This window comes from Ovis aries, chromosome 6, assembly GCF_016772045.2.
Source record: "Ovis aries strain OAR_USU_Benz2616 breed Rambouillet chromosome 6, ARS-UI_Ramb_v3.0, whole genome shotgun sequence".
Taxonomy (NCBI): Eukaryota; Metazoa; Chordata; class Mammalia; order Artiodactyla; family Bovidae; genus Ovis; species Ovis aries.
In genome coordinates, this window is record NC_056059.1 from 61,260,665 (window position 1) to 61,283,792 (window position 23,128).

At 40.7% G+C, this 23,128-nt stretch overlaps 1 protein-coding gene across 48 annotated transcripts in view; it reads left to right on the plus strand.

The window, feature by feature from the left end:
- The window catches only part of LIMCH1 (LIM and calponin homology domains 1), a 352,732-nt gene that overhangs the window by 324,954 nt on the left and 4,650 nt on the right, over positions 1-23,128 (plus strand). For 8 of the 48 annotated variants that reach the window (XM_060417006.1, XM_060417019.1, XM_060417013.1 and 5 more), the window contains 9 exons: positions 3,315-3,355; positions 6,343-6,423; positions 8,842-8,934; positions 9,777-9,881; positions 11,519-11,646; positions 12,832-12,947; positions 13,437-13,560; positions 17,121-17,229; positions 19,406-19,508. In XM_060417006.1, coding sequence (XP_060272989.1) covers positions 3,315-3,355; positions 6,343-6,423; positions 8,842-8,934; positions 9,777-9,881; positions 11,519-11,646; positions 12,832-12,947; positions 13,437-13,560; positions 17,121-17,229; positions 19,406-19,508 — 900 coding nt within the window. Of the gene's footprint in view, positions 1-2,536; positions 2,612-3,314; positions 3,356-6,339; positions 6,424-8,841; positions 8,935-9,776; positions 9,882-11,518; positions 11,647-12,828; positions 12,948-13,436; positions 13,561-15,689; positions 15,768-17,120; positions 17,230-19,405; positions 19,509-23,128 lie in introns of all 48 variants that reach the window. The other 40 variants (XM_027970953.2, XM_060417014.1, XM_060417009.1 and 37 more) reach the window with 13 other exon arrangements.

Genomic DNA, 23,128 nt, shown 5'->3' on the forward strand with positions numbered 1-23,128 from the left:
GAGTTCTTTCTCTTTACCGGTGTGATGTGAAAATGGCTAGACTTCAGGAGGCAAAAACTATTAAGATTTCTTGTTTGTTTGTTTGTTTTTTTAATGTACTTTCCCTAGTATATTTTATAGATTTATCAATCCAGGCAAAGAAAGATTGTACAGGTCATTGTGACTGGGGATTTGTTACTTTTCTTTTCCACGCTGGGCAGCTGTTTGGCAGAATCTGAGTTGGCTTCCGTTAGTCTTTGTTGACGGCTGGGAAATAAGTTAGGCTCTAACTGCATAACAGGAAGTACTCGGGAGGGAATTAATTGGCACAGGTACTGACGATCACTAACTTCTTCTAAATGTGGAAACAAGTTTAATACTATCTGCAAAGCATTTGATTCAAATTTGTCAGCCCTCCTGTCCTGAAGGGAATGGACAAAAATAAATTCTCCCAACTGGGCCAAGAATTGTTCACATTTAGATTTTAATTCTGCCCTATCTCTAGCACTTTTTTGTACATAAGTAATATAAAGAGGAAATAGATATTTTAAGCCATATTAATTAGTTTTTCTGTCTTATGTATTTTTCTGTCTCATCTGTTGAAAGGCATTTCAGTTTTGTAAAATGTGCTGTTGAATTAAGGGACTTTACTTCATGCTTCATCTGAGGCGAATGATTAAAAAATAACATTCAGTAGCACTGGAGCATTTCCAAAATCATTCTTCAAGATGAGATTATATTTGTCGTACACGTGTTCCAAGTTCTTGTCTGGCTCATGGAACTGTAATTACAGCTGCAGGCTCTGACAGAAGGCCCACATTCAGATCCTGTCTCTTCTGGTTCTTATCTGTGTGATTTTACCCACTAAGTTCGTTCTAATCTCTGTCATCTGTAAACTGGAAATAATAATAGTTCAAACTTCATAGGGCCATTGGAAGAATTAGATAGGATAAACAAAAAAAGAGAGAGATAAAAAGCATTTAGCTTAATACCTGGCCCAGAATAAGCACTATAATATAATCTAGGAGCTGCAGAACAGTTGAATAGGAGTAGAAGTGTAAAGCAAGGTGCCAGGCAGAAATAAACCTTTCTCAGATGCTCTCCTGCAAAGAGGAGTGTTTGTATTATAGAGATATAGCTTAAGCAGTGATTTTCAAGCACGAGTATGTGACAGGGTCCTCTGTAGGACCGGTTAAAACACAGACCTCTGGGTTCCACCCCTGCCGTGTCTGATTCAGTGGGTCAGGCCTGGGGCCACAGTATTTGCATTTCTAGCAAGTTCCCCAAGTTGAGGCTGATGCCACAGACACAGGGATCATACTCTGGAAACTTCTGGCTTGAAGGATGTGTTTAAATTGTGCACCAAGGACATCACTGGTAGATGTAAAAGTAACAGTGATACTTGTTTGGTAAGTTCTTTCTTTGTATCTTTCAAGAAGCAAAAGGCCTCTAATCAATGTATTCTTCAAAGACATGATTTGTCTTTAATTTAGGGGGAAGTATAGGGCTCTGCCCAGATAGAAAAAGTCAGTGCACATGTAAGTGACTAGTCAGAGGCTGCACATCAAGTCCAGAGGAGCCTGTAGGGTTGGGATCAGGAGTCTGGGAGCCACACTTGATATTCTGTCCCCAGGACGTTGATGTCACCACCATCACCACTGAGTCCTCTGTCTCTCGGCTGATCAGACAGGCTACCACAGACCTACTGGAGGCCCTAGTGATGCTCCACAGATTTCCCTCCAACATACACAGTGCATAAATAGTCTCTAAATACTCCAAAAACATTCATGAAATGCATTTAAAGATGACAATTTCCTTTTCTCAACTGTCTCCCAACAGTAGAAAAATAGCTCAAATGGATGTTTCAGGGAAATATGTGCACATTTTAAAAACTGATGTCTTTATTTGCATCGAGAATGATGACAGATGAGCCCAGCACAAACGTTCAGGATGCAAATGCTTGCCTTGAGCTTCTGTCTGTTCGCTGCTACCCCATTAGAGATACACACATATACATCCTTTTGCTGCACGCATATGTAACTGCCACCACAGACTTCCATAGTAACCTTTATAAAGTGTATAAAAATAATTGAACTCATCTCTCCTGTCTTTTATACTTGTTTCTAGTGCTCTCCAAAAGCAATGTCAGCTATGCATTTTGCCCTTGCATAGCACATTCTCCCTCCATATTGAGATTCAGCACCTTAAAGTATGAGCCCCTAAAATCCAAACCAAAACCAAAGACAAACAATAGCATAAACTTGCCCATCTATGGACTTTTGTCCACATCTTTGGGTTGTGTGACTGTTTTATTGTGATATTTAGATTCTTAAATACGGGTACTCACAAAGAACATCTATGATAGGGGTCCCCAACTGGGACTGCGGGGCACAGTGGGAGGTGAACAGCGGGCGAACAAGTGAAGCTTCACGTGTGTTTCCAGCTGCTCCCCATTGCCCACATTACTGCCTGAGCAGTACTTGGGAGCACAGTTCTATTCAAGTCTCACCCCTGTTTTCATGGTTTTCTGTTTGTTCTGTTCTGCCATCTCATCTAGAGTCGCCTGGCACTGCCAGCATTCCGCTGAGAGTTCAGAACTCTTGGCGACGTTCCCAGTTTTTCTCCCAGTCAGGTAAAATGCATACTGGGGAGCTCTGTTTCTTTTGTGCAAAAATCCGTGTTGTGGGCAACCAATGCTATCTGGTACTTTTCTTCACTTCTGATTCCAGAGGGGGCGTGGAAGACTTGTTTCGGGCACACAGTTAAGCAGAGTTAATTCTTTTGATATCAGCACCAGTTAATACTAACATTGGGAGGAAAATTCATGGAATTGTACTTTGATTTTGAAAATCCAAAGAAACGATATTTACCTCTTTCTTTATGGTCCTCTTCTTCTTCTTAAATAAAAATTAGAAGCACTTAGCAGGAACTGGTTGCGGTTCTCTTGTTAACTGTGTCTCCCTTTCTACCTCCTGATGACATCCAGCCCCTTTGCCCGCTCCTTCTCCACGTGAGACGGGGGGTGCTGTCAGTCAAGCCAGAGTGCAAGGTGCATTAAAAGCAGCACTCCGAGGGATAGATTTTGCTTCCTGTAGTCTAGTGCCTGGTGCTCATTGATGTAATCAATCGTATTATACTGGTCGTGACTTCTCTTGGTGATGGGTACAAGCTGCTTCAGAGGCCTGCTTTATTATGATTCTCTAGTGCTCTCGCTTACCAAAAAAAAAGTTGGTTTGAAGCTGACATAGGAACCACACTTCACTGAAGAGGATCAAAAAGAAAGACAATTAGAAGCTACTCACCTTGTGATCTTTTTTCCCTTTCTTTCTGTACAGTGGATTCTCCAAGTAGTGAAAAGTCACCTGTAACTACACCTGTAAGTAACTCCTGTTAAGAAATAAGATCATGCATTTGGTGGATTTTAATTTATAAGCTATTTAATTCACTTAAGATTCAATCCAAAATAGGCTCCAAACTTTTGATTAGAAAAGAATATTTGTAAGTCATGTATAATGCTGTCAGTTGAATCATGAAGAAAGACACGGATTATCGTTTTGCAAAGTTGAGAACAAAATGGTGAGTCAGGAAAGTAAAATCAAAAAGAAACAACCGAGATGACGTCAAGTCATCTCGGTTGTTTATATTTGTAAAAAGTAATAAAATATGTAACTTCTGTAAGCATTCAAAAATCATTTTTAAATTTTTTAATTTAAAAAAATTACTTTTCAAAACTTTTTTTCTCAATGGGACAGTACAGTAACACAGTGTGCTATAGGGCTCAGCCTGGACCATGTCTTTGTGACCCATGCTGTCTGAGTTATACTCCTCACAGTCAGTATCTTGAATAATATTAACTGTACATTTAGTTTTCAATTTTTTATTTTGATGAAATAAAAAAAAAGCCTTTGCTAATTAAAATGTCAAGACACATGACACTAAAAATTCCCTGCTCCCAAATTATGCCTGAACACTCTCTGTAGACCTGACTCTTCTCTGAGCTGAGTGTTTCTGGTGCTGGGCCTGTCACCCTTAGTCACTCTCTGAAAGTCCCATCGGATCTGGAGCCTTCCTCTTCGGGACAGTCAATGGTAACATTTCTGGAGCTACCCAGGTGTCACCACACAATCGTTGTTGTACCTTTGATTACAGACTTGCTAACCATATGACCCTGAAGGTAATATATATCTTTTCTGAAACTTGTCTTCCTTGATCATACAATGAGATAGTAATGCTTTCCTTTCAGGGTGCTACGAGCTTCATTTGAAATAATTACACACAAACCTTTAGCATAGTGCTTGATACATGAGCGAATCCTTCCCGATGGCTGATCCAAGAGGCCCACCATAGCCAAAACTAATTCTTCTCTGTGGGTGACTTGTCTCACCTTAGGAATTCCTAAGTGCCTGTGCAGGATGGAGAAGGGTCGCGATCACCCAGTATAACATAATTCATTGATTTCCATTTTAATGACACAGGAACAACACTGTCAGATTGTTCTTGTCCCCCCTGGGCAGGGGTGGAAAGAAAGGGTGTCCTAAAGAGATACATTCTTATTTCTAAGGTATAGAAAATAGACTAAGAAAGAGACAAGTTACTGATCTATATAAGTGAATTCCTTGAAAATGCTGACCTAAATTTGATGTTCTTTTGACTTTTTGTGGCCATCCCTACCATTTGCAGGACCCACAAGCATGAGTATCGGTTGAGGCCCACATTTCACATCTATACATTAAAGCTATAAATTTTTATAAGGTTAAAAACCAAGCCATACTCATGGCCTGGCTCACATTCTCAGCCTGAAGATGCTTCATGACCAGACCAGCACTGTGCTCCTGGGTGGTAACGTGATCCACTGAGGGCAGGGGAGGATGGCAGGTGGGCTGACCCAGGTATCTTGGGCAGTCATTGAGGTGAGGTGAGGTGAAGTCGCTCAGTCGTGTCCGACTCTTTGCGACCCTGAGGACTGTAACCTACTAGGCTTCTCCGTCCATGGGATTCTCCAGGCAAGAATACTGGAGTGGATTGCCATTTCCTTCTCCAGGGGATCTTCCCAACCCAGGGATCGAACCCGGGTCTCCCACATTGGAGGCAGACGCTTTAACCTCTGAGCCACCACCAGGAAAGCCCCCTTGAAACCTTGGACGAGATTGATTCTGTCCTGCTCTGCAGGCAGCCGCCGCAGGTGGAGTCTGCTTGCCACCTATCAGCCCAGACTCTTTCCCCTCCTCCCTACTCCCTGACCCTCACCTGATTCCTTCTCAGGATTCTGAGACAGTGCTATGTGGCTCCCAAAACCACCTCATCAGAACAGAGGGGAGTGAAGAAGCACAGTTACCGGGGAGACTTCATTTCCTCAGCACCTATTCTGGGTGACAAGGGAGGCCAACCTTAAATACAACAGTCTGTCCACTTCGGCCGACTTTAGGGACCAGTTATGATTTTTCTTCCCCCTTGGACTCTCGATCTCATTCATCTTCCATGGCCCAGGTGCCCGCCTTGGTTTATGCATCCTGCTCCCATTATTTCCATTCACTCACTTGATTCCCCAACTCACACTCACACACACACACACACAAAACCTGTTTAAAAGACCAAAACAAACTCAAACAGGGGCTCTGTATCAATCTAGAGGGGTGAGATGGGGCAGGAGATGGGGAGGGAGGTTCAAAAGAGAGGGGATATATATATATCTATGGCTGATTCATGTTGAGGTTTGACAGGAAACAACACAATTCTGTAAAGCAATTATCCTTCAATAAAAAAAATAAAATAACATAGGGAAAAAAAGACCACACACACAAAAAAAGTCTTTGTGTTTGAATGTTTCTTATGCAGGCCCTGGGCAGTTCTGCTGAGATAAGCACGCCTATTTGCTTGACCCCAGGATCAATATACAGAATGTTTCTTATGCTCAGGAGCATGAATACATTTAAGAGATCACTGATAAGAGAAAGGAAACAAAAGCCTTCCCATGCCAGTGGCTAATTACTTTGTGTTTTCATTAGCTCCAAAAAGGTTCACAGAATCATACTAGCATTCTGGAAGGAAACCAAAGATGGACTAAGGCTAAAAAGTGGTTTCTGGGGAACTTCCCTGGCAGTCCAATAGTTAAGACTGCATGCTCCCAATGCAGAGGGTATGAGTTCAATCCCTAGTCAAGGAACTAAGATCCTGCATGCCAAGTGGCAAGGCCAAAGGAAAAAAAAAGTAGTTTCTGCCAACAAAGAGTACCTTTAGATATGGGAAGACTTCTGCTTCTGCATGTCCATCTGAGTATCAGACTGGGAGCTAATTGTGTCCCTTGTCCCAGCCTGGCCTTGAGGATGTGGCTGAATTTTGATCATGGTTTTATCTTCTAAGCAGTTTAAGTTCTGGGCCTGGGACCCAGAAGAGGAGCGCAGGCGACAGGAAAAATGGCAACAGGAGCAGGAGCGTCTGCTGCAGGTGGGTTTGCTGCTTTTCCCCTTCTTTTAGGGATGCTCTCTTAATTTCTGTTGGGTTAAATAGTTGTTTAGCATAGGAGATGCATGGACTCAGCTTCTTCTCAGAAGTCGTTGAGTCTAAGTTCATCCATTTTGTGTCCATGAGACAGAATGCCCGATGTCTAATTCCTCCCACCAGAGGTTACACTGATGAACGTAAGGGGAAAAAAAAGATTCACTCAGAAAAATATTCAGGTATTGATTAAGGGCCCACCGACCCATTCATCATCTCCTTAGCTGCTAGTCAAATTCCAGTCCAGCTAAGGGTGGGAAAAAATCAGAAAGCTATTTGATAGCATACATGTGAAATAAAATTTGACCTGGGTCTTATATATTAAGTAGAAGTACTTGCTCTGTCTTTGAGCAAATGCTCCTAATTTCCAATTCTAGAAAAATTCTGGGGGTAAGCTTCTTGTGCTCCTACTTGTTTTGTGCCAGGTTTGTGGAGCAACATGGCTTCAGAAAGGAACTCAGTAACCTTAGAAACTAACCCATGCTGAGAGCTCAGGGTGTGCCAAAACTGGCATATTTGTGGGTGCTTGACATACTTTATCTAATTTAATCCTCATGAAACTTGTCGAAGTGTGTCTTATTAGTCTCAGTTTGCAATTGAAGAAATTAAGGGTCAAAAAAAGATCATCTTCCCAAGGCCACACCTCTAACAGATATTGAGCCTTGTGTCAATTCCACGCCTGGATGACTGTTCTTTCCACTATATTCCCAATGGGATTGACTTTCTGCCGATGTGCAGAAAGCAGTGCTTAATGCAAGTTTATTTTACTTTTTTTTTTCCCTTATACTTTTGTTCTTATCCTTTCGGCTTAATTCCCAGGGAGCAAGGGTCAGCTAGATAATCAATTGTAGTGTGGCTCTGGGTCTGCCCTTTTACTTTGACACTTTTCAGGATATCATAGGAGTAAACTTTCAATGCCAAATGTTAGTAAGAACTAAATTCAGCAAAGTCCCAGAGCCGTGGGGACAACAAACGCCCATGTGTCCTGGGGTGACGCTGTGTCTGCTGCACTCTGAAAGGTGGCTGTGGTTGTAGGCATGGATTGTAGGCTTAGGGCTGAGGTGTTTCTGGGGAAGGAAGGGTGTGTGTGAGTGACAGACAGACCCCACCTTTCACCTCTGAGTGAGGGAGACATCATCAATTCATCCTCTTGGTGAAGGAGACATGACGTCAACTCCTAGAACCGATAAACCTAAGAATCTTGGCTTGTTTTTCAGGTTTGGTAAAGTTTGAAGGTCTGTTTTCCTCTATTGTGAAGCTCCCTGGAGTCTCTCTCTAGAACTTTACAATATTAGGTTTTGATAAAATTTTGACCTGAAGTTAAAAGCCTGCCGTGGGTTGACCAACAGTGGCTTTTACCAGAACATGAATACAAACGTTAGTTTCCAGACAATTCCGTTAAGCCCTTTCGCTCCTAAGGTAATGACATAACAAGTAATTCCTGGAGGAATTCTCGGGGCCTTCCCTAAGAAGACAAAAGCACAGACTTTGTCAGCCTCAGAGAGGGTAGGGACAGTAATCAGCCTACAGTATGTGACTGTGTGTGGGACGATATGCTCCAGTGAGTCCTCTGTCTCTGTCACGTCAGGGATGCCATTCCCAAGGCATCCAGGGGCGTCAGTTCTCATCTCAAGCGTTCGTTTTCATTTTCGTGTATCCATTTCTTCTAGTCAAGCGTCAGGGACTCCAGTCACATTTTAAAGCTCTCCAAAATTCAGAGTATTTTGCTTTGTTCTCCAGAAGAAGTGACTAGTGTCATATTTTTTCTGAAAATAATAATAGCAGTTCTGATATGGACACCTTCTAATGGGCTGTTTAAAAGCTACTCTTAATTCAGGAGGACTTAAAGCCAGGAAGACTCCATTTTAATAGAATGACCACTCAACTAATTATCATCTCATCCACTTTGGACCTTTCTCTTTATTGCAAACCTCTGAGATTTTTAAAAAATCTTAAACTCTCCCAGCAACAACATATTTCTATTAGCGGAATGGCAAAACTCATCTCTGAAGGGCCCAGTAAAAACAAACTATTGGTTTAGCCTATCTCTTAAAACACAAGTTAAGAAGAATTTAGCCTTTTCATCTGTCCTCTTTTCGTAAGCAAATGTCTAGTCATATGTCTGAGGAACAATTCTATGAAATACCCACAGCAGTAAAGATTGTTCTCTTTTGGATTTTTATGTCCCTAACATGGTTAAGTACCACAAAATAGTATTCCTCTTTGGATGCATGAATGGGTTAGATTCAGAACATTACAACAAGAAGAGAGTTTTGCAACACATTGTACATGACGGTTTATTGGGGGAAGGTCCCAGTGCTGTATGCACTGGTCAATTCAGAACAATCTATGGAAATTCCATAACAGGAGAGATACCAGAAGGAGCAGGACAAGCTGAAAGAAGAGTGGGAAAAGGCCCAAAAGGAGGTGGAAGAAGAAGAACGCAGATACTATGAGGAGGTAGGAAATTTCCCTAGTAGGAATTTAACCCTGAAGCCTTAATTCCTCAAAATCTCTCAGAACTTTGTGTGTCCTTTCTGCATGGGGTGTGGGGCTATCTGATTCTCTTTACTCACAGTGGAGCCCCATCAACCTTTTAAAAGAGTCCTGTAGACTGTGAAAGACCTTTGCTCTCCCAGATTTAGTTTGTAGTGAGGGTATGTTGAGTCATGGTCAAGGGAGGGAGTAGAAGTATATCTCTTCCTTAGTCATAGAGGTCAGATTTTTTAATTTGTCTTACAAGACATGAAACTATCAATTTGCTTATTTGTGTGTTTGTTAGGGAATTATTTGTGTGTTTGGTAGTAGACAATTAATACTAATTTTGCAAGGATAATTGTGATATCAAAGCTAAGTGAATCCTTACTACTGCATTCACCATAATACTAAAGAGATTTGGAAGGGAGGAGAATTTGGTTTTGTTTCATTTTTTCCAATGAACAAGCCAGACCATATTCAAGAATTTGAAGCTATACTTTATGTATATTATCCAAAATTTATGAGTAATATTATTGTGAATTTTATCTTCAACAATAATTTTTGTGCATAATCCTCCCCCAAAAGCATTTCTAATTAGGCTTCTTGAATCATATGAACTCATTATCTTGCAAAGACTGTTTTTCTAAATTAAATGCTAATTTCTTAATCATTCCCCATAGAGAATGCTATCTGATTTTAAAAGACCTTTTTTTATGCACTGCTTGTTTGCACATAATTCTGATGTTTTTCCCAAAGTCCTTTAATGACACTTTTCTCTTGACAAATACTGTTTTTCCTTTCATTAATTCCTGTCCTTCCCCTAGGAGCGGAAAATAATTGAGGACACTGTGGTTCCATTTACTATTTCTTCAAGTTCTGCAGACCAGCTCTCTACATCTTCCTCTATGACAGAAGGCAGTGGGACAGTGGTGAGACCATAGATTAAAAGCAATTCGTGAAATAAGTAAACCAAAATAAAAATATAAAACCACAAGGCCAAGTTTCCCACCAGTTTATGTACAGGACTGCTATAGAATCATGTCAGCTACCACATGGCCATTGTACCCCATGGTACCATCACTGCCATGGCCAAACCCTAGAGTCGATCCCTAGGAAGCAGCGAACACATTACTGAGGCCAGCACTGCCCACACAGGCTGGCACGACCCTGGTGAGTGATGCCGTGTGCTGGAGTGTCTTTCTCACTGCCCATCATTCATTCACTCAGCAGACATGTGTTTCTCTCTGCCAGACCATTCATCTCTTTGCCCTGGATGGTAGCAGCATGATGCCAACAAAGCCAACAAGATGCTCACACCAGCCTCCACAAAAGTTGCTTCTAAACGGCTCTTGAAATTCCACATGAGATATATATGTGTCTTCAAGGGCTGGAGAGAGTCTGGGAAGGCTGATCTACCTCTGATTCCCTTAAATAAGGTCATGGAGGTAGTAGACAAATGTCATAGCAAGTCCTGGCTTGTCCATAATCTACACTTTATGTTTTTGATGATATAAATAACAGAATGCATTCATTTTGCAATAACATAATACCACTTGGGTATAGTCATATTTGTTGTTTCTGTAGTCAATTAAGATATGATGCAACACACTATTTTTTTTAAATTATCCAATTTTAACTTAATACAGATTATACAAAAGGAATTCACTACATTTGATATTGCCTAGTTACTTGGCACCCCACTCCGGTACTCTTGCCTGGAAAATCCCATGGATGGAGGAGCCTGGTAGGCTGCAGTCCATGGGGTCGCTAAGAGTCAGACATGACTGAGCGACTTCACTTTAGCTTTTCACTTTCATGCATTGGAGAAGGAAATGGCAACCCACTCCAGTGTTCTTGCCTGGAGAATCTCAGGGACAGGGGAGCCTGGTGGGCTGCCGTCTATGGGGTCGCACAGAGTCAGACACGACTGAAGCGACTTAGCAGCAGCAGCAGCAGCAGTTACTCACCAGGCTCAGAATATTGCTTATCTTTGCTGTTGTATACAAAGATCATCACAAAAGCCAAATCTTTCATATCTCTTTCATATATTGCAATAATTATGAAACACTGTGTAGTCTTTAAAATAAGTTGTTTATAATCATACTCAAAGAAATTCTACACTGTCCAACAACTAACTTTTCAATATGTACCAGCCATTTACACATACCGAACTTTGAATTTTTTATTTAAACTTTTAAAATTTGAACATTTTTAAAATTTTAAATTAAATTTTTTTGTATAGTTAAGGTTACACTCCATAATCTGCATTTTAAAATAACCCATGGGCACTTGAAGCCACTTGTCCCTAAGTGAGCAGTCCTATGATCTTGTTTTATTTTGGAAGATAGGTTTTCTAACCAAATCCCTTTTGTGATAACTTTTAAGAAAGATCCAGATTACATGTTCATTTCAAATTATTGGAAATCAGTTACCAATCAGTTGATTTGAACAACCATTCTTTAAATTATAGGCAATGTGATTGAAAAAAGTTCCAACTATTCCATGGCCAGACTTGAGTGTTGTCTAGTATGTTTAAAAATTATATTATCCTTGATTTCTCCCTTAGAATAAGATGGACTTGGAAAACTGTCGCGAGGAAGAACAAGAGACAAGACAGAAGAGACCATTCCAGGAGGATAACAGTGACTCACTGCTGAAGACTAGGGAAGGTGGTCCACTGGAGGAGAAGGGCAGGTATGAGCCGGTCCAGGGTGTTCATCCAGGTGTGTGCAGCGGGGCTGTGCCCCTTCACTCCATCACTAATGCAAGCCATATTCAGCTTTGAAAATATCTTCTAATAATAAATTATCCATATATTATTGCTTGAACACATTCTAATAGCTCTGAAGTCAGTGTCCTTATGCTATTGAATAAAAATATTCTGGGTTTTTAAATAGGTAAAACATTTTTTAAACAAGGAGAGACTGTGTAGATCACCCAGGAGGCTGGCTCTGCTACCAGCAAGTTCTTGGTGATACAAATGTGTGCCCCTGGGGCTCCAATATATCAGAGAGATATTGACAAATGTGCATGCGTGTGTGCACAAACACACTTGGGTCCATGCTCATAGCATCCTTAGAGGGGCCTAAAGAAACAACAAGTGATCTAAGTATTATTTTCAAATACTGACCAATTTGAAAGGTTGGGTGGGAGCTGAACTCTTCTGGTGGGACTTGCTCTGAGAATTCTTCTGGGTTTATAAGCTAGAAGACTCGCTGAATTGTAGGATATTGGAGTTTGGGGCCCATGTCTAGAGCCTGCAGAGCCCTTAAAACAGCACAGCTGTTTCCAGTTAAAATTATTTACAGAGAGTTTCCAGTTTTGAAATCCACAAGTCAAGACTATTTGAGGGATGCTGGTAAACATTTTACGTGAATTATTGCTATTTCTCCAGACAGTCCCTGTTGTCACCAGAAACTTTGAAAAGGTCTCCTCCATCTCTCCTTTCTTTGCCATTGTTGTTATTTTTTTTAGTCACTAAGTCATGTCCAACTTGCTACTAAAAGACCAGTGAATTACCATAGGCTGCCAAAGCCCCATATGGCCTAAATGCTTTCTACAGTAAGCCCTCTCTTGTGGAAATCTGGGAAAGTATAGTTAGCTCTTTCATTCCTCAAAATTATTAGAATGAAGAGTTTTGTGGACAAGGAGGTAGAGAGGATGTCAGAAATGATGATTTGCTAAATTGATGGATAATGAAAATGCAAAGCATTTTACAGTATTCTAAACCCATTTTAAATCTAGTTTAAAATAAAAAGAATATTTAGTTATCTCCATTCTTTTCATTTTGTAATTGGTACTTCCTTGTCCTGAGGGATAAGATCAGTCATTTCAGTTGCTTTTATCCCTGTTCTGAAATATATTTGTTTATTTTAGCAGCCTAACTCAAGGGGTCTTGACTCATTCTGAGAACCCTGCATCAGAAGGAATCTACCACCAGTTGGATACAGAAGCTGGGGCCCCACACTGTGGGGGGAGCCCACAGCTAGCTCAGGGTAAGAATGGAGAAGGCCAGCTCCCTTGTTTCACTGGGCTTCCCAGGTGGCACTAGTGATAAAGATCTTGCCTACCAATGCAGGAGACTTAAGAAATGCGTGTTTGATCCCTGGGTGGGGAATAACCGCTGGAGAAGGGCATGACAACCCACTCTAGTATTCTTGCCTGGAGAATCCCATGGACAGAGGAGACTGGCAGGCTAGAGTCCATGGGGTTGCAGAGTCAAACAACTGAAGCGACTTAGCAAGCACACATGCATGTTTCAGTATCATAAACCCTTCCTAGCCCATCGTCCAGACAGATATGGCCTCTGCTGGCTGCCATGCTAAACAGCACAGTGAATAAACTCCCACCACTGTGCACTAGGAAGTTCCATGAGATCACTGTGAGACCTTAGCAGGCATAAGTACTTTAAAGGAAGGTGATTACTAAGCACTAACGTAGCATCTTTACCGAGCACTAACTGTATGTTCTTTCTTTGGCCTCAGATCCATCCCAGAATCAGCAGGTATCAAACCCACCAATGCACATTTTAGAAGATGTGAAGCCAAAAACCCTTCCACTGGACAAAAGCATTAACCATCAGATTGAGTCTCCAAGTGAAAGGCGGAAGTGAGTAAAAGATGATTGTGCGATTTCTTTTCCTTTTTTTAATTTTTTTTTTAATTGAAGTTTAAATTACAGTGTCATGTTAGTTTCAAGTGGACAGCAAAGGGATTTAATTATATGGAATTTCTTGTCTTTTAAACTGATTAAGAAGGGGGAAAAATGAAAAAATGTGAGATGGCAAGTGGTTTGCAGCATTTTTGTGCCTTCTCTCCATTCACTGTCATTGTCAAGGTAACAAATACTTATGAAGTTTGGGATGATCTTCCTGGCAAGTAAATATTTACTCTGAATTTAGCAACTTAAAAGAGACAAAGTAATGTTTTTCACTGACAAATCTAAACATTGGAAAGAATTTTCTGGCATGTTGTATTACTAATTTATTTAAGCAAGTTTCGTTGTCTCAGAGCCTATGGAGAAATGTTCTTTCAAGGAAAAAAAAAGTTTTCCTCTCCTTACCATTCTCTTTCCTTTATAACTACCCCAGGCTTTAGTCTGATTTTGTAACAATTATATTTTTTACAATAAAAATAATGCCAATCATTTTTGAATCATGTCAATGTAACAGGCACTGTGTTGAAGGGTTTGCATATATCTCTCTCCTCTTCTTTTCATATATTAACTCACTGAACTCGCCCAATTACATTATTGAGTTATTGTTCCCATTTTACAGATAAGGAAACTGCGGCTCAGGGAAATTAAATAACTTACCCAAAGTACTTGTCTGAATGAGTAGAGGTAAAGGGATTCAAAGTGAACCCACAATTTCATTATGTCATATTTGACCTTCAGTTTCCTTGTAATCAGTTTTAAAAAGATAATATACATTATACTTTAACCAATCATTCTACCAGGAGCCAGACCACCTGGATTCAAACTTTTGACTCTGTCACTTTGCCTGCATAAAACTTTGAGCAAGATACCTAATCTTTCTCTGCCCTAGTTTCCTCATGTATAAAATGGGAATAATAGAAGTGCCTGCCTCATAGGGTCCTGTGCCTGGAAGATGGTACACATTGTCGGCAATGATGTGGATACTGATAGTGATGGTGATAATGATGATGATAGCTTGTCTTATAAGTTCACCTTTTTATCTGATTTTTCTTGTTAACACTTTTTTCTCAATACAGTTTGAAACCATTTCTCCCTTTTCGCTTATGTCTAATTTCATTTCTGTGTCTAGATGACATATGCAGCAATAATAGAAGGTAAAATCACAGAGAAGGAGTCATTATTGTTATTACTGTGGTGACTTTCAACCTTCTTTCAAGGCAATGGTTCTTATACTTTAGGATATTCCATGAAAAACTGATATTTTGAAGAAGACAAGCTCTGTCTAGGGAGGGAGGCTTGGGGTTGGGGGAGAGGTTGGGGGCTCCGGAAGTTATTCTGAAAGCAGTTACAAGACAGATGGCCTCACGCCCTGTTGATGTCTATGCTGGCATTTCTCTTTTCCTGTTTCTCTTCTGTGTCCTATTCCTTTCTTTACAAGTGAAATTAACTTTTGAAAGTGAAAGCCCAGAACTGACAGATTGATCACAGGCAGGGCTCACGTGTATCCAGCAGACCTGTGAAACCACTGAGGGAGCTTCTGGCTGGGAACCATTCTGCCTTGGAGATGCCCCTGACATAGTGGTTATTGGTTGTTTTGAACATCACCCCTAATCATGTGGACCTGTAATGAGTTTCTGAATAAGGGTGGAAGCCGCCTCACTGAAAAATATTTCCTTTAAGCACTGCTCTTTATTTCTGGGCTCTCTTGAAGAGCTTTTTCCTATAGCCCCACTTATCTCTTCCTTCCATCCCATTCATAGTTTTTATATCCAACTCAGCGTGCAACTTTAACTAGCAAAGAACCTGGCAAAAATAAAACGTAGAAAACTGTTTCGTCTTTTCTGTTCAACAGTGCCAGCCTGGTTTTGATATGATACAGCCAGTATCTGAACAAACCTGCTAGATGGAATTTTTTTTTTTTTGCTCTTTATTAAAAAATTACCACTAGGATGTGCTATGGTCTTTTATTTGGTTGTCAAGGAAGAGGGCTTTTTTTTTTTTTTTTTTTTTCTAAAATGTCTTTTCTTGTGGGACTGAGCTTCTGTTTACTTATGATGTTTGGCTCCTTTCCCATGTTACAGGAAAAGCCCTCGAGAGAACTTCCAGGCTGGGCGCTTGTCCCCCTGCTCCCCCACCCCTCCTGGCCAGTCACCAAACAGGTACAAGAGGTCAGCAAGCCTTTCTGAGGCTGCTGTGTTTTGACTGGAGCCTGCTGGGCACCATCACCACCAAATTAGTGCTTGCCAGGGGACCGTGAGGATTTGTTCACCCATGTCTCTTCCTACACACACACACAGAGGCAGGACAAAGGAACACACCCCATCCACCTGAAGATTTTATCAGCCCTCGATGGAGAGAGCCAAGTGTGTGACGTTGGCACGACTGTGGCCATCGCTTTAATTACATTGTGTGGAACCTGCAATCTAATAAGAAAATCCACAAGACAATTGCCAGCCTTCTAAGTCGGCTCCTTTCCCCTCAAGGAGGCTCGGTCCTTCTAGGCGGAATCCACTGATGGCTCTTACAGTGGTCCAGGCAGGCGCTGAGAAGCGAAACTTCATCTTCCCTCTTATTCTACTCAAGCTCTCTAATGATTGCTTCTGGACATTAATTGGGCCCCATGATATTCTTAAAAGCTGCCTGAGCTTCCATTCCCTGGAGAAACAAATTACTAAGTACTGCAAGGTTTTCTTTGATTCAGAAATTTCATTTAACTACGGGATAAGAGGGAAACCCTAATAAATAGAGCTTTGTGAAGGGAACTCTTCCTTTCTTTCTCTCATCTTCCTTTCTGTTTCTTCCGTCCCTGTGTATACTGTTAGCTTCCAAATGATATTGCATATTTTAAAGTTTCTTACGTAATTCCAAGAGATTTCCTCACAGTCAGCATCATTGCAATCTGACCTTAGTTGCGGGAAAACTGACGTAGGGCCCAGCCATCCTGTCTAAGCTAATGCAATGGAAACCCGAAGTGAGTTCTTCACACCAGATCACAGAACTTGGTGTCAGGGCAGAGATTTGATCCTATATCTGCCTGGTGCCTATTGGACTGGATCACGATTTCCTCTTTACTTTTAAGCAACAACAAAAAATTTGTAATAAATAAAAAGAAATGCCCTAGTGGGCCAAGGAACCAATTACAGAAAAACTTAATGCAACTAAAACCTTAGTAAAACTAAACTTGATTGTCTTTGAGGAATTAAGAAACCATATGATAAATACACTGAATCATTTCAAGGCATTTGATCACTGTGGTTGAACAGACTACAACACAAGCTTTTTATAACAAATAATTCATGCATACAGATTATAGCTAATGCTTAATTCCTGCTCATTGTCATTTCAGTATTTGTCATTTCATTCATGATATCAGTGTTTTAAAAACCCATGTTTTCTTCTTTTTTTTTGCATGAGGCTCCATATTCATGAGACTCCATTTTCCATTTCATTTTTGCATGAGGCTCCAGATTCTAAACAGCACATTTTATTATGCCATGTTCTTTGCAACCTAGGTCTATAAGTGGGAAAAAGCTGTGCTCTTCCTGTGGGCTTCCACTGGGTAAAGGCGCTGCAATGATCATTGAGACCCTCAATCTCTATTTTCACATCCAGTGCTTTAAGGTATGTATTCATCGCTCTTCTCCCTGAGTACAATCTTGTCATGTGTTTTGGCCTCATTCTGTGCTTAGTAAGTACCTCCTGGAAATCCTAACAGCCTTTCCGTGTGAGGCCCCCCAGTCTCTACGTTGTACAGAAATGGTCATGGAGTCCATCTTTGAGGATAAAATTCTTCTATCACACGTCCCTCTGGGATGTCAAGTTAGAGGAAGCAAGACATATTTGTGCCACGTGTCTTTGTAAAAATGTTTTTTTGTTGCTAAAGAGTGTATACTCTAGCAGGAAGCTAAGAAAGGCACCCAGGAGGACAGTGATACTTCTGAATCTTTAAAGGCAGGGTAGATTTATTTGAAATGTAACATCTTTGCTGCTGCTTAGACTCTTGTGACCTAACTCAGAGGTTTTTGGTCTTTGACCTGATGGGAGATTTCCCTCAATTAAGTGGTTACAGCTAGTTGCTAAGTTGTAGATCTCCACATGAGTGTGTCTGCAATCACAGATGGAATATTACTCCCTCTAAGAGCTGCCCTGCTCAGCACACTAAGTCAAGTAGCCTTTGTTACAGGTCCTTATAGAAACTTTCATGCTCCTTATTGCTCACTATTGAACTGTTTAATTATCATCTCCTCTCATAAACTACAAGCTCCATAAGGGCAGGAACCATGTCTGTCTAGCTCATCACTATTTCCTCTGTATACCTAGTGGAGATGGTATCAGTAAATATTTCTAGACGAGTGAATTAATGAATAACTGAAAACGAGAAGGCTTTAATTCTAGTCTCAGATCTCCTGCCAATTAGCAGGTGACCTAACCACTTATGCTTGCCTGATTTATTTTTTTAAATTTACATGTCAGACTATATTGGCATCTCCTTTCATCACCCATGGGCATGTTTCAAATGATATATAATTTTCGAAGCTACACCCTCTAGCTCTGGAAAAGAATCATTTCTTTCCCTTCATCATGCTACCATGCTTTCCTGTGTTCTTGAGATTTTTCCTGTTTCTTGTTGGTAACCCCCCTCAGCTATAAAGTAAACTTGCACAGGTTAAAATAACTCACTTTACCTGTACGCTAAGAGAAAGTGAATGACGTTGTTCTGAAATTGTTAGCTTAATTATGTCAGTAATCACTGGAAAGCAAAACTTATCATGAACAAAACACAGTATGGATACTTAGACTCAATTATTCAGTATTATTGTTGTAAAATTCACATAAATAAAGTATATCCTAAATTATCTAGGAGTATTGTGAGGCTCATAGTATATACTTTTAAGAATTTCATGGTAATGTCAAGATGATATGTTCTAACACCACAGTTTATTCTCAGAAACTTTACCAGAACTCGAAATAATCAAGGTGACAAAGGGTTTTTGCAGATTCTCAATGGACAGGGGACTTGTCTTCTTAGCTGTAAAGGCCTTTATTTTCTCTTACCGTTCACTTCCAGGAGCTGACTTGATGCTTTAAGGTTCATCACCATATGGATTTATCCCTTACCCTTCTGTGTAGGTGTAGCTTGTAATATAATTTGAATGGAACCCTCCCTGTGCCCCAGGTGACCTTAGAGCATCAGTCTGGGGCTCACCCTCTGTTCCTGGGCTCGGTCATAACCTGCCTACAAGTGACTGGCGTGAACCACGCCCCACTGCCTCCTTCGCTGGTTCAGCCACCATCTCCTGCACACAGGCTACCTTGATATCGTTGCCTCTAACATGGAAACATAAATGGGAGTGCTATTCCACAGTGATTATAGTTAGTGAAAAGCCTTATTCAGAGACAAGTTTCGATATATAATTTGTTGGCCATGTGTTTATTTAAAACTACTAAGATTTGATCTGTTTAAAACAGTCTTCCATCTTGAGAATCAGCGTGCATAGGCTTTGGGATTCAACCTGATAACCACTCACCAACTTCACAACCTTGGATAAGCCACCTCTTGTCCTAAGCTCTCTGAACCAGTGTTCTTCTCCGTAGAATGTTAGGACTTGGGATAAAATGCTAAAAGTATATTGTTTCTGGAAATCAAGTCACAGAGCAGCATCTCATACATAGTAGATACTGGACAAACGTGGAGTTAGAGAAGTGATTACTGTGCTACTCTTGTGAGCAGTAGCCAAGCATTGTAAGGAAACAGTTCCTTATGTGCCTTATAACTTCTGCTCTTTCCTCCTTGTAGTGTGGAATTTGTAAAGGACAGCTTGGAGACGCAGTGAGTGGCACGGATGTTAGGATTCGAAATGGTCTTCTAAACTGTAATGACTGCTACATGAGATCCAGAAGTAAGTCCTGGGGGGAAATGCCTTGAGATGTATGGGTGCAAACACATGCCTTTCCTGGACCAGTTTAGGAATTCAACTATTTCTCCCTATCAGTTGACGCTCCTACACTAAAAGAAAGATTTATTAACAATGATAAAGAATCTGCCTGCAATGAGGGAGACCTGGGTTCAATCACTGGATTGGGAAGATCCCCTGGAGGAGGGCATGGCAACCCACTCCAGTATTCTTGCCTGGAGAATCCCCATGGACAGAGGAGCCTGGTGGGCTACAGTCCACAGGGTCACAAAGATTTGGACATGACTGAGTGACTGAGCACGGCACAGGTAAAAGAAACAATAATGAAATGACCTCTTATTTACTGTTTGTTTCTTACTTGAATGACTGCTACAATGTGACCAAATTCTTTTTAACCAGAAGGACATTAACACACTAGCAGGTGAAAATGTAGACCAAGTTTGAGACATTGCCTGAGCTCACCATGGAGATTTCAGTGAGATACAGGGATGACATAAGGTCTGTAAAACCGTACTTATTTGTTGAGGTATCTCTTTAGAATTCCAGCAGCATGTGGAGGGTATCTCACATGTGAAGAGTCGCGCTGCACTCCTCATCAAATCAGGCACCCGCTCCTCAATGCCTACATTCAGAAGTTTCATGGCATAATGTGGGCTTGTTCCCAACTAAATTGAAAATTCTCTGAGAGACAAAATGGTGTGCTCTATTTCTCTGTGAATCCCCCCTCTCCTCCAAAATGCCAGAGTACACACTAATCAGAGCTCAACCAGTATGTGCTACCTTGAAGCTTCCTTGAGCAGCCTGCTCTCCCATCTTATGCCTAGGTCTCCTGAGTAGACAGGTCACGTATTAATAAATGTGGGGGGCCACGAGGGGGTGCTGTTGCCCAGCTGCTGTTTAAAAAATATGAAAGTAGCCGGTGGCTAGCCTCTGAATCTTTGCTCAGTCTCCATCATAAATATAGTGGTGGCTCAGATGGTTAAGCATCTGTCTACAATGTGGGAGACCAGGGTTCAATCCCTGGGTCGGGAAGGTCCCTCGAGAAGGAAATGGCAATCCACACCAGTACTATTGCCTGGAAAATCCCATGAACAGAGGAGCCTGGTAGGCTACGCAAAGAGTCAGACATGACTGAGTGATCTTCTTCATGCTGGATAGGACTTCACTAGTGACCCAGTTAGGAAAGACTCTGCCTGCAATGCAGGAGACTGCCTGCAGTGCAGGAAACTGAAGTTCAATCCCTGGGTCAGGAAGATCCCCTGGAGCAGGAAATGGCACCCCACTCCAGTATTCTTACCTGGAAAATCCCATGGACAGAGGAACCTGGCGGGCTACAGTCCATGGGGCCACACATAGAAATGCATATATATGTGTATAATATACAATTATATTTTATTTAAACTATATTTGTATTTGTTTTGTTTTTATACATTAAAAAGGAATCTAAACCCTTTTGTCCCAGGATTCAAAGTAATTGTTTTTTCCATTATTTATGCGAATCAGAGTTTTTCTGCAGCCTCAATGACCTGTTGAGTGTGAGCCATGGAACCAGAAGAGGGCGCTGTTATGTTGAAGGATGGTTCAACCAGATTTGGAAGTGCTCTAAATCTGAATTTCTTTCATAATTTAAAGCGATTGAAGGATACCGGCAGAGAACAAACCCGAACCCACCTCTGGATAACAGTGACCTGTTTTCATCCAGATTTTTATTTTAATTGAGAAGCTGGGTGTTTCATTGACATTTCTTTTGGAAATTAGCTTTTAGGATCTAGGCCAGCAATTTATCTCTTGTGTATACAAATATAAGGGATGTTAAGTACATTTGATTCCAAATCTGAAGACAAGAACCATGGGGTTCCTGCAACTGTCCTGTAAGATGAAAAGCAGGTAATTGGAAGTAGATTAAAGATACTATTTTTTCTTTATTTAATGTTTTTGATGCACTATTTCACTAGATATTTTTTGGAATACAAATGTACTAAGTAAGACAAAAGCAAAAAGGTTCATTATCTCTTTGCCTAAGGAACCAGTATCTATATTCAAAAGAAGAAATAAATAGAAGGTATAAATGATAAAAGTTTAGGAAAAAATGGATTTTTTAGAAAGATAAAAGATTAAAAATGAAAAAAAAAATCTTCAAAGTTAACCACATAATCACCTTCTAATAATTTCTTGGGGACAGGGGCAGAATGTATGTTTGTATATACACGTGTGTAAGCACCAACACACAGATGCGTGTGTGTGTGGCACGTCTACCTGTGTTGGTTTTTATTTCACAAAGGTAATGGCATAACCACAGTGGTACTTAGTTTTTGTTGCTGCTGTTTTTAACTTAATGATGAAAGTGAAAGTGTTAGTCGCTCACTCCTGTCTGACTTTGCAACTCCATGGACTGTTGCCCATCAGGCTCCTCTGTCCATGGAATCCTCCAGGCAAGAATACTGGAGTGGGTTGCCATGCCCTCCTCCAGGGGATCTTCCCAACCCAGGGACTGAACCCAGGTCTCCCACATTGCAGGCAGATTCTTTACCATCTGAGCCACCAGGGAAGGCAATGATACATCTTGGCAATTTTTTCATTAAGCATGTTCTTTCTCCTCATTCTTCTTAAGACTCTTTTGTAGCTGCATACAGTCCCACTGTATGGACTTACCATAATTTGAAACTAACGTGCTATGAATGAGTGCTCGTGTTAATTCCAGTTTTTTTAATACTATTTTTTAAATGCTCCAGTGAACATCCTTTTATACATGTCTTGATGAACCTTTGAAAGCACTTCCACAGGGTAGATTCTGAGCAGTGGAAAGTGAAGTCACTCAGTCATGTCCAACTCTTTTGAGACCCCATGGACTGTATGTAGCCTACCAGGCTCCTCACTCCATGGAATTTTCCAGGCAAGAGTACTGGAATGGGTTGCCATTTCCTTCTCCAGGGGATCTTCCCAACCCAGGGATCAAACCCAGGTCTCTCACATTGCAGGCAGACAGTTTACTGTCTGAACCACGAGGGAAGTGGAACTGCTGAGTTAAAAGGCATATGCCTTTTAAATCTTCAAGCAATTTGCCTAATTATATTCCCCAAAAGAGCAATGTATATGAGAGCCTCTTTCTTTCTCCATGCCTTTGTCAGCTCTGGATATCATCAAACTTTTAAAATTTCCACTCTGCTAGGCAGGGGGGATAAAAGCTCTTTGCTTTGATCTCTAGTCTTTAACTACAGATAAGTGAGTTTAAGCATCTTTTCATCTGTTCACCATTTATACTTCTTTTTCTATTAAAACCTTTTATATTTCTGTATCATTTTCCCACTATTCTATTATCAGTTGCTTTTTATGAGTTTTTTGTAAATTAAGGAAATTTTTCCTTTATTTTATATTTGCCACTTTGGGCAGTTATCATTGGTCTTTCCACTTTGTGATTTTTTTTTCATAGAATAAATTTTCAATTTAGGTAGTTAAACATATCTCTCATTTTTCCTTTTTGGATTCTGGGTTTTGTGTTCTACTTAGGAAAGTTCTGGCTACTCCAGGAGTATAAATAAATTTAGCTGTGATTTCTCCTAGAATTGTTTTTTATTTTCTTTTTGGCATATAAACATATGATAATC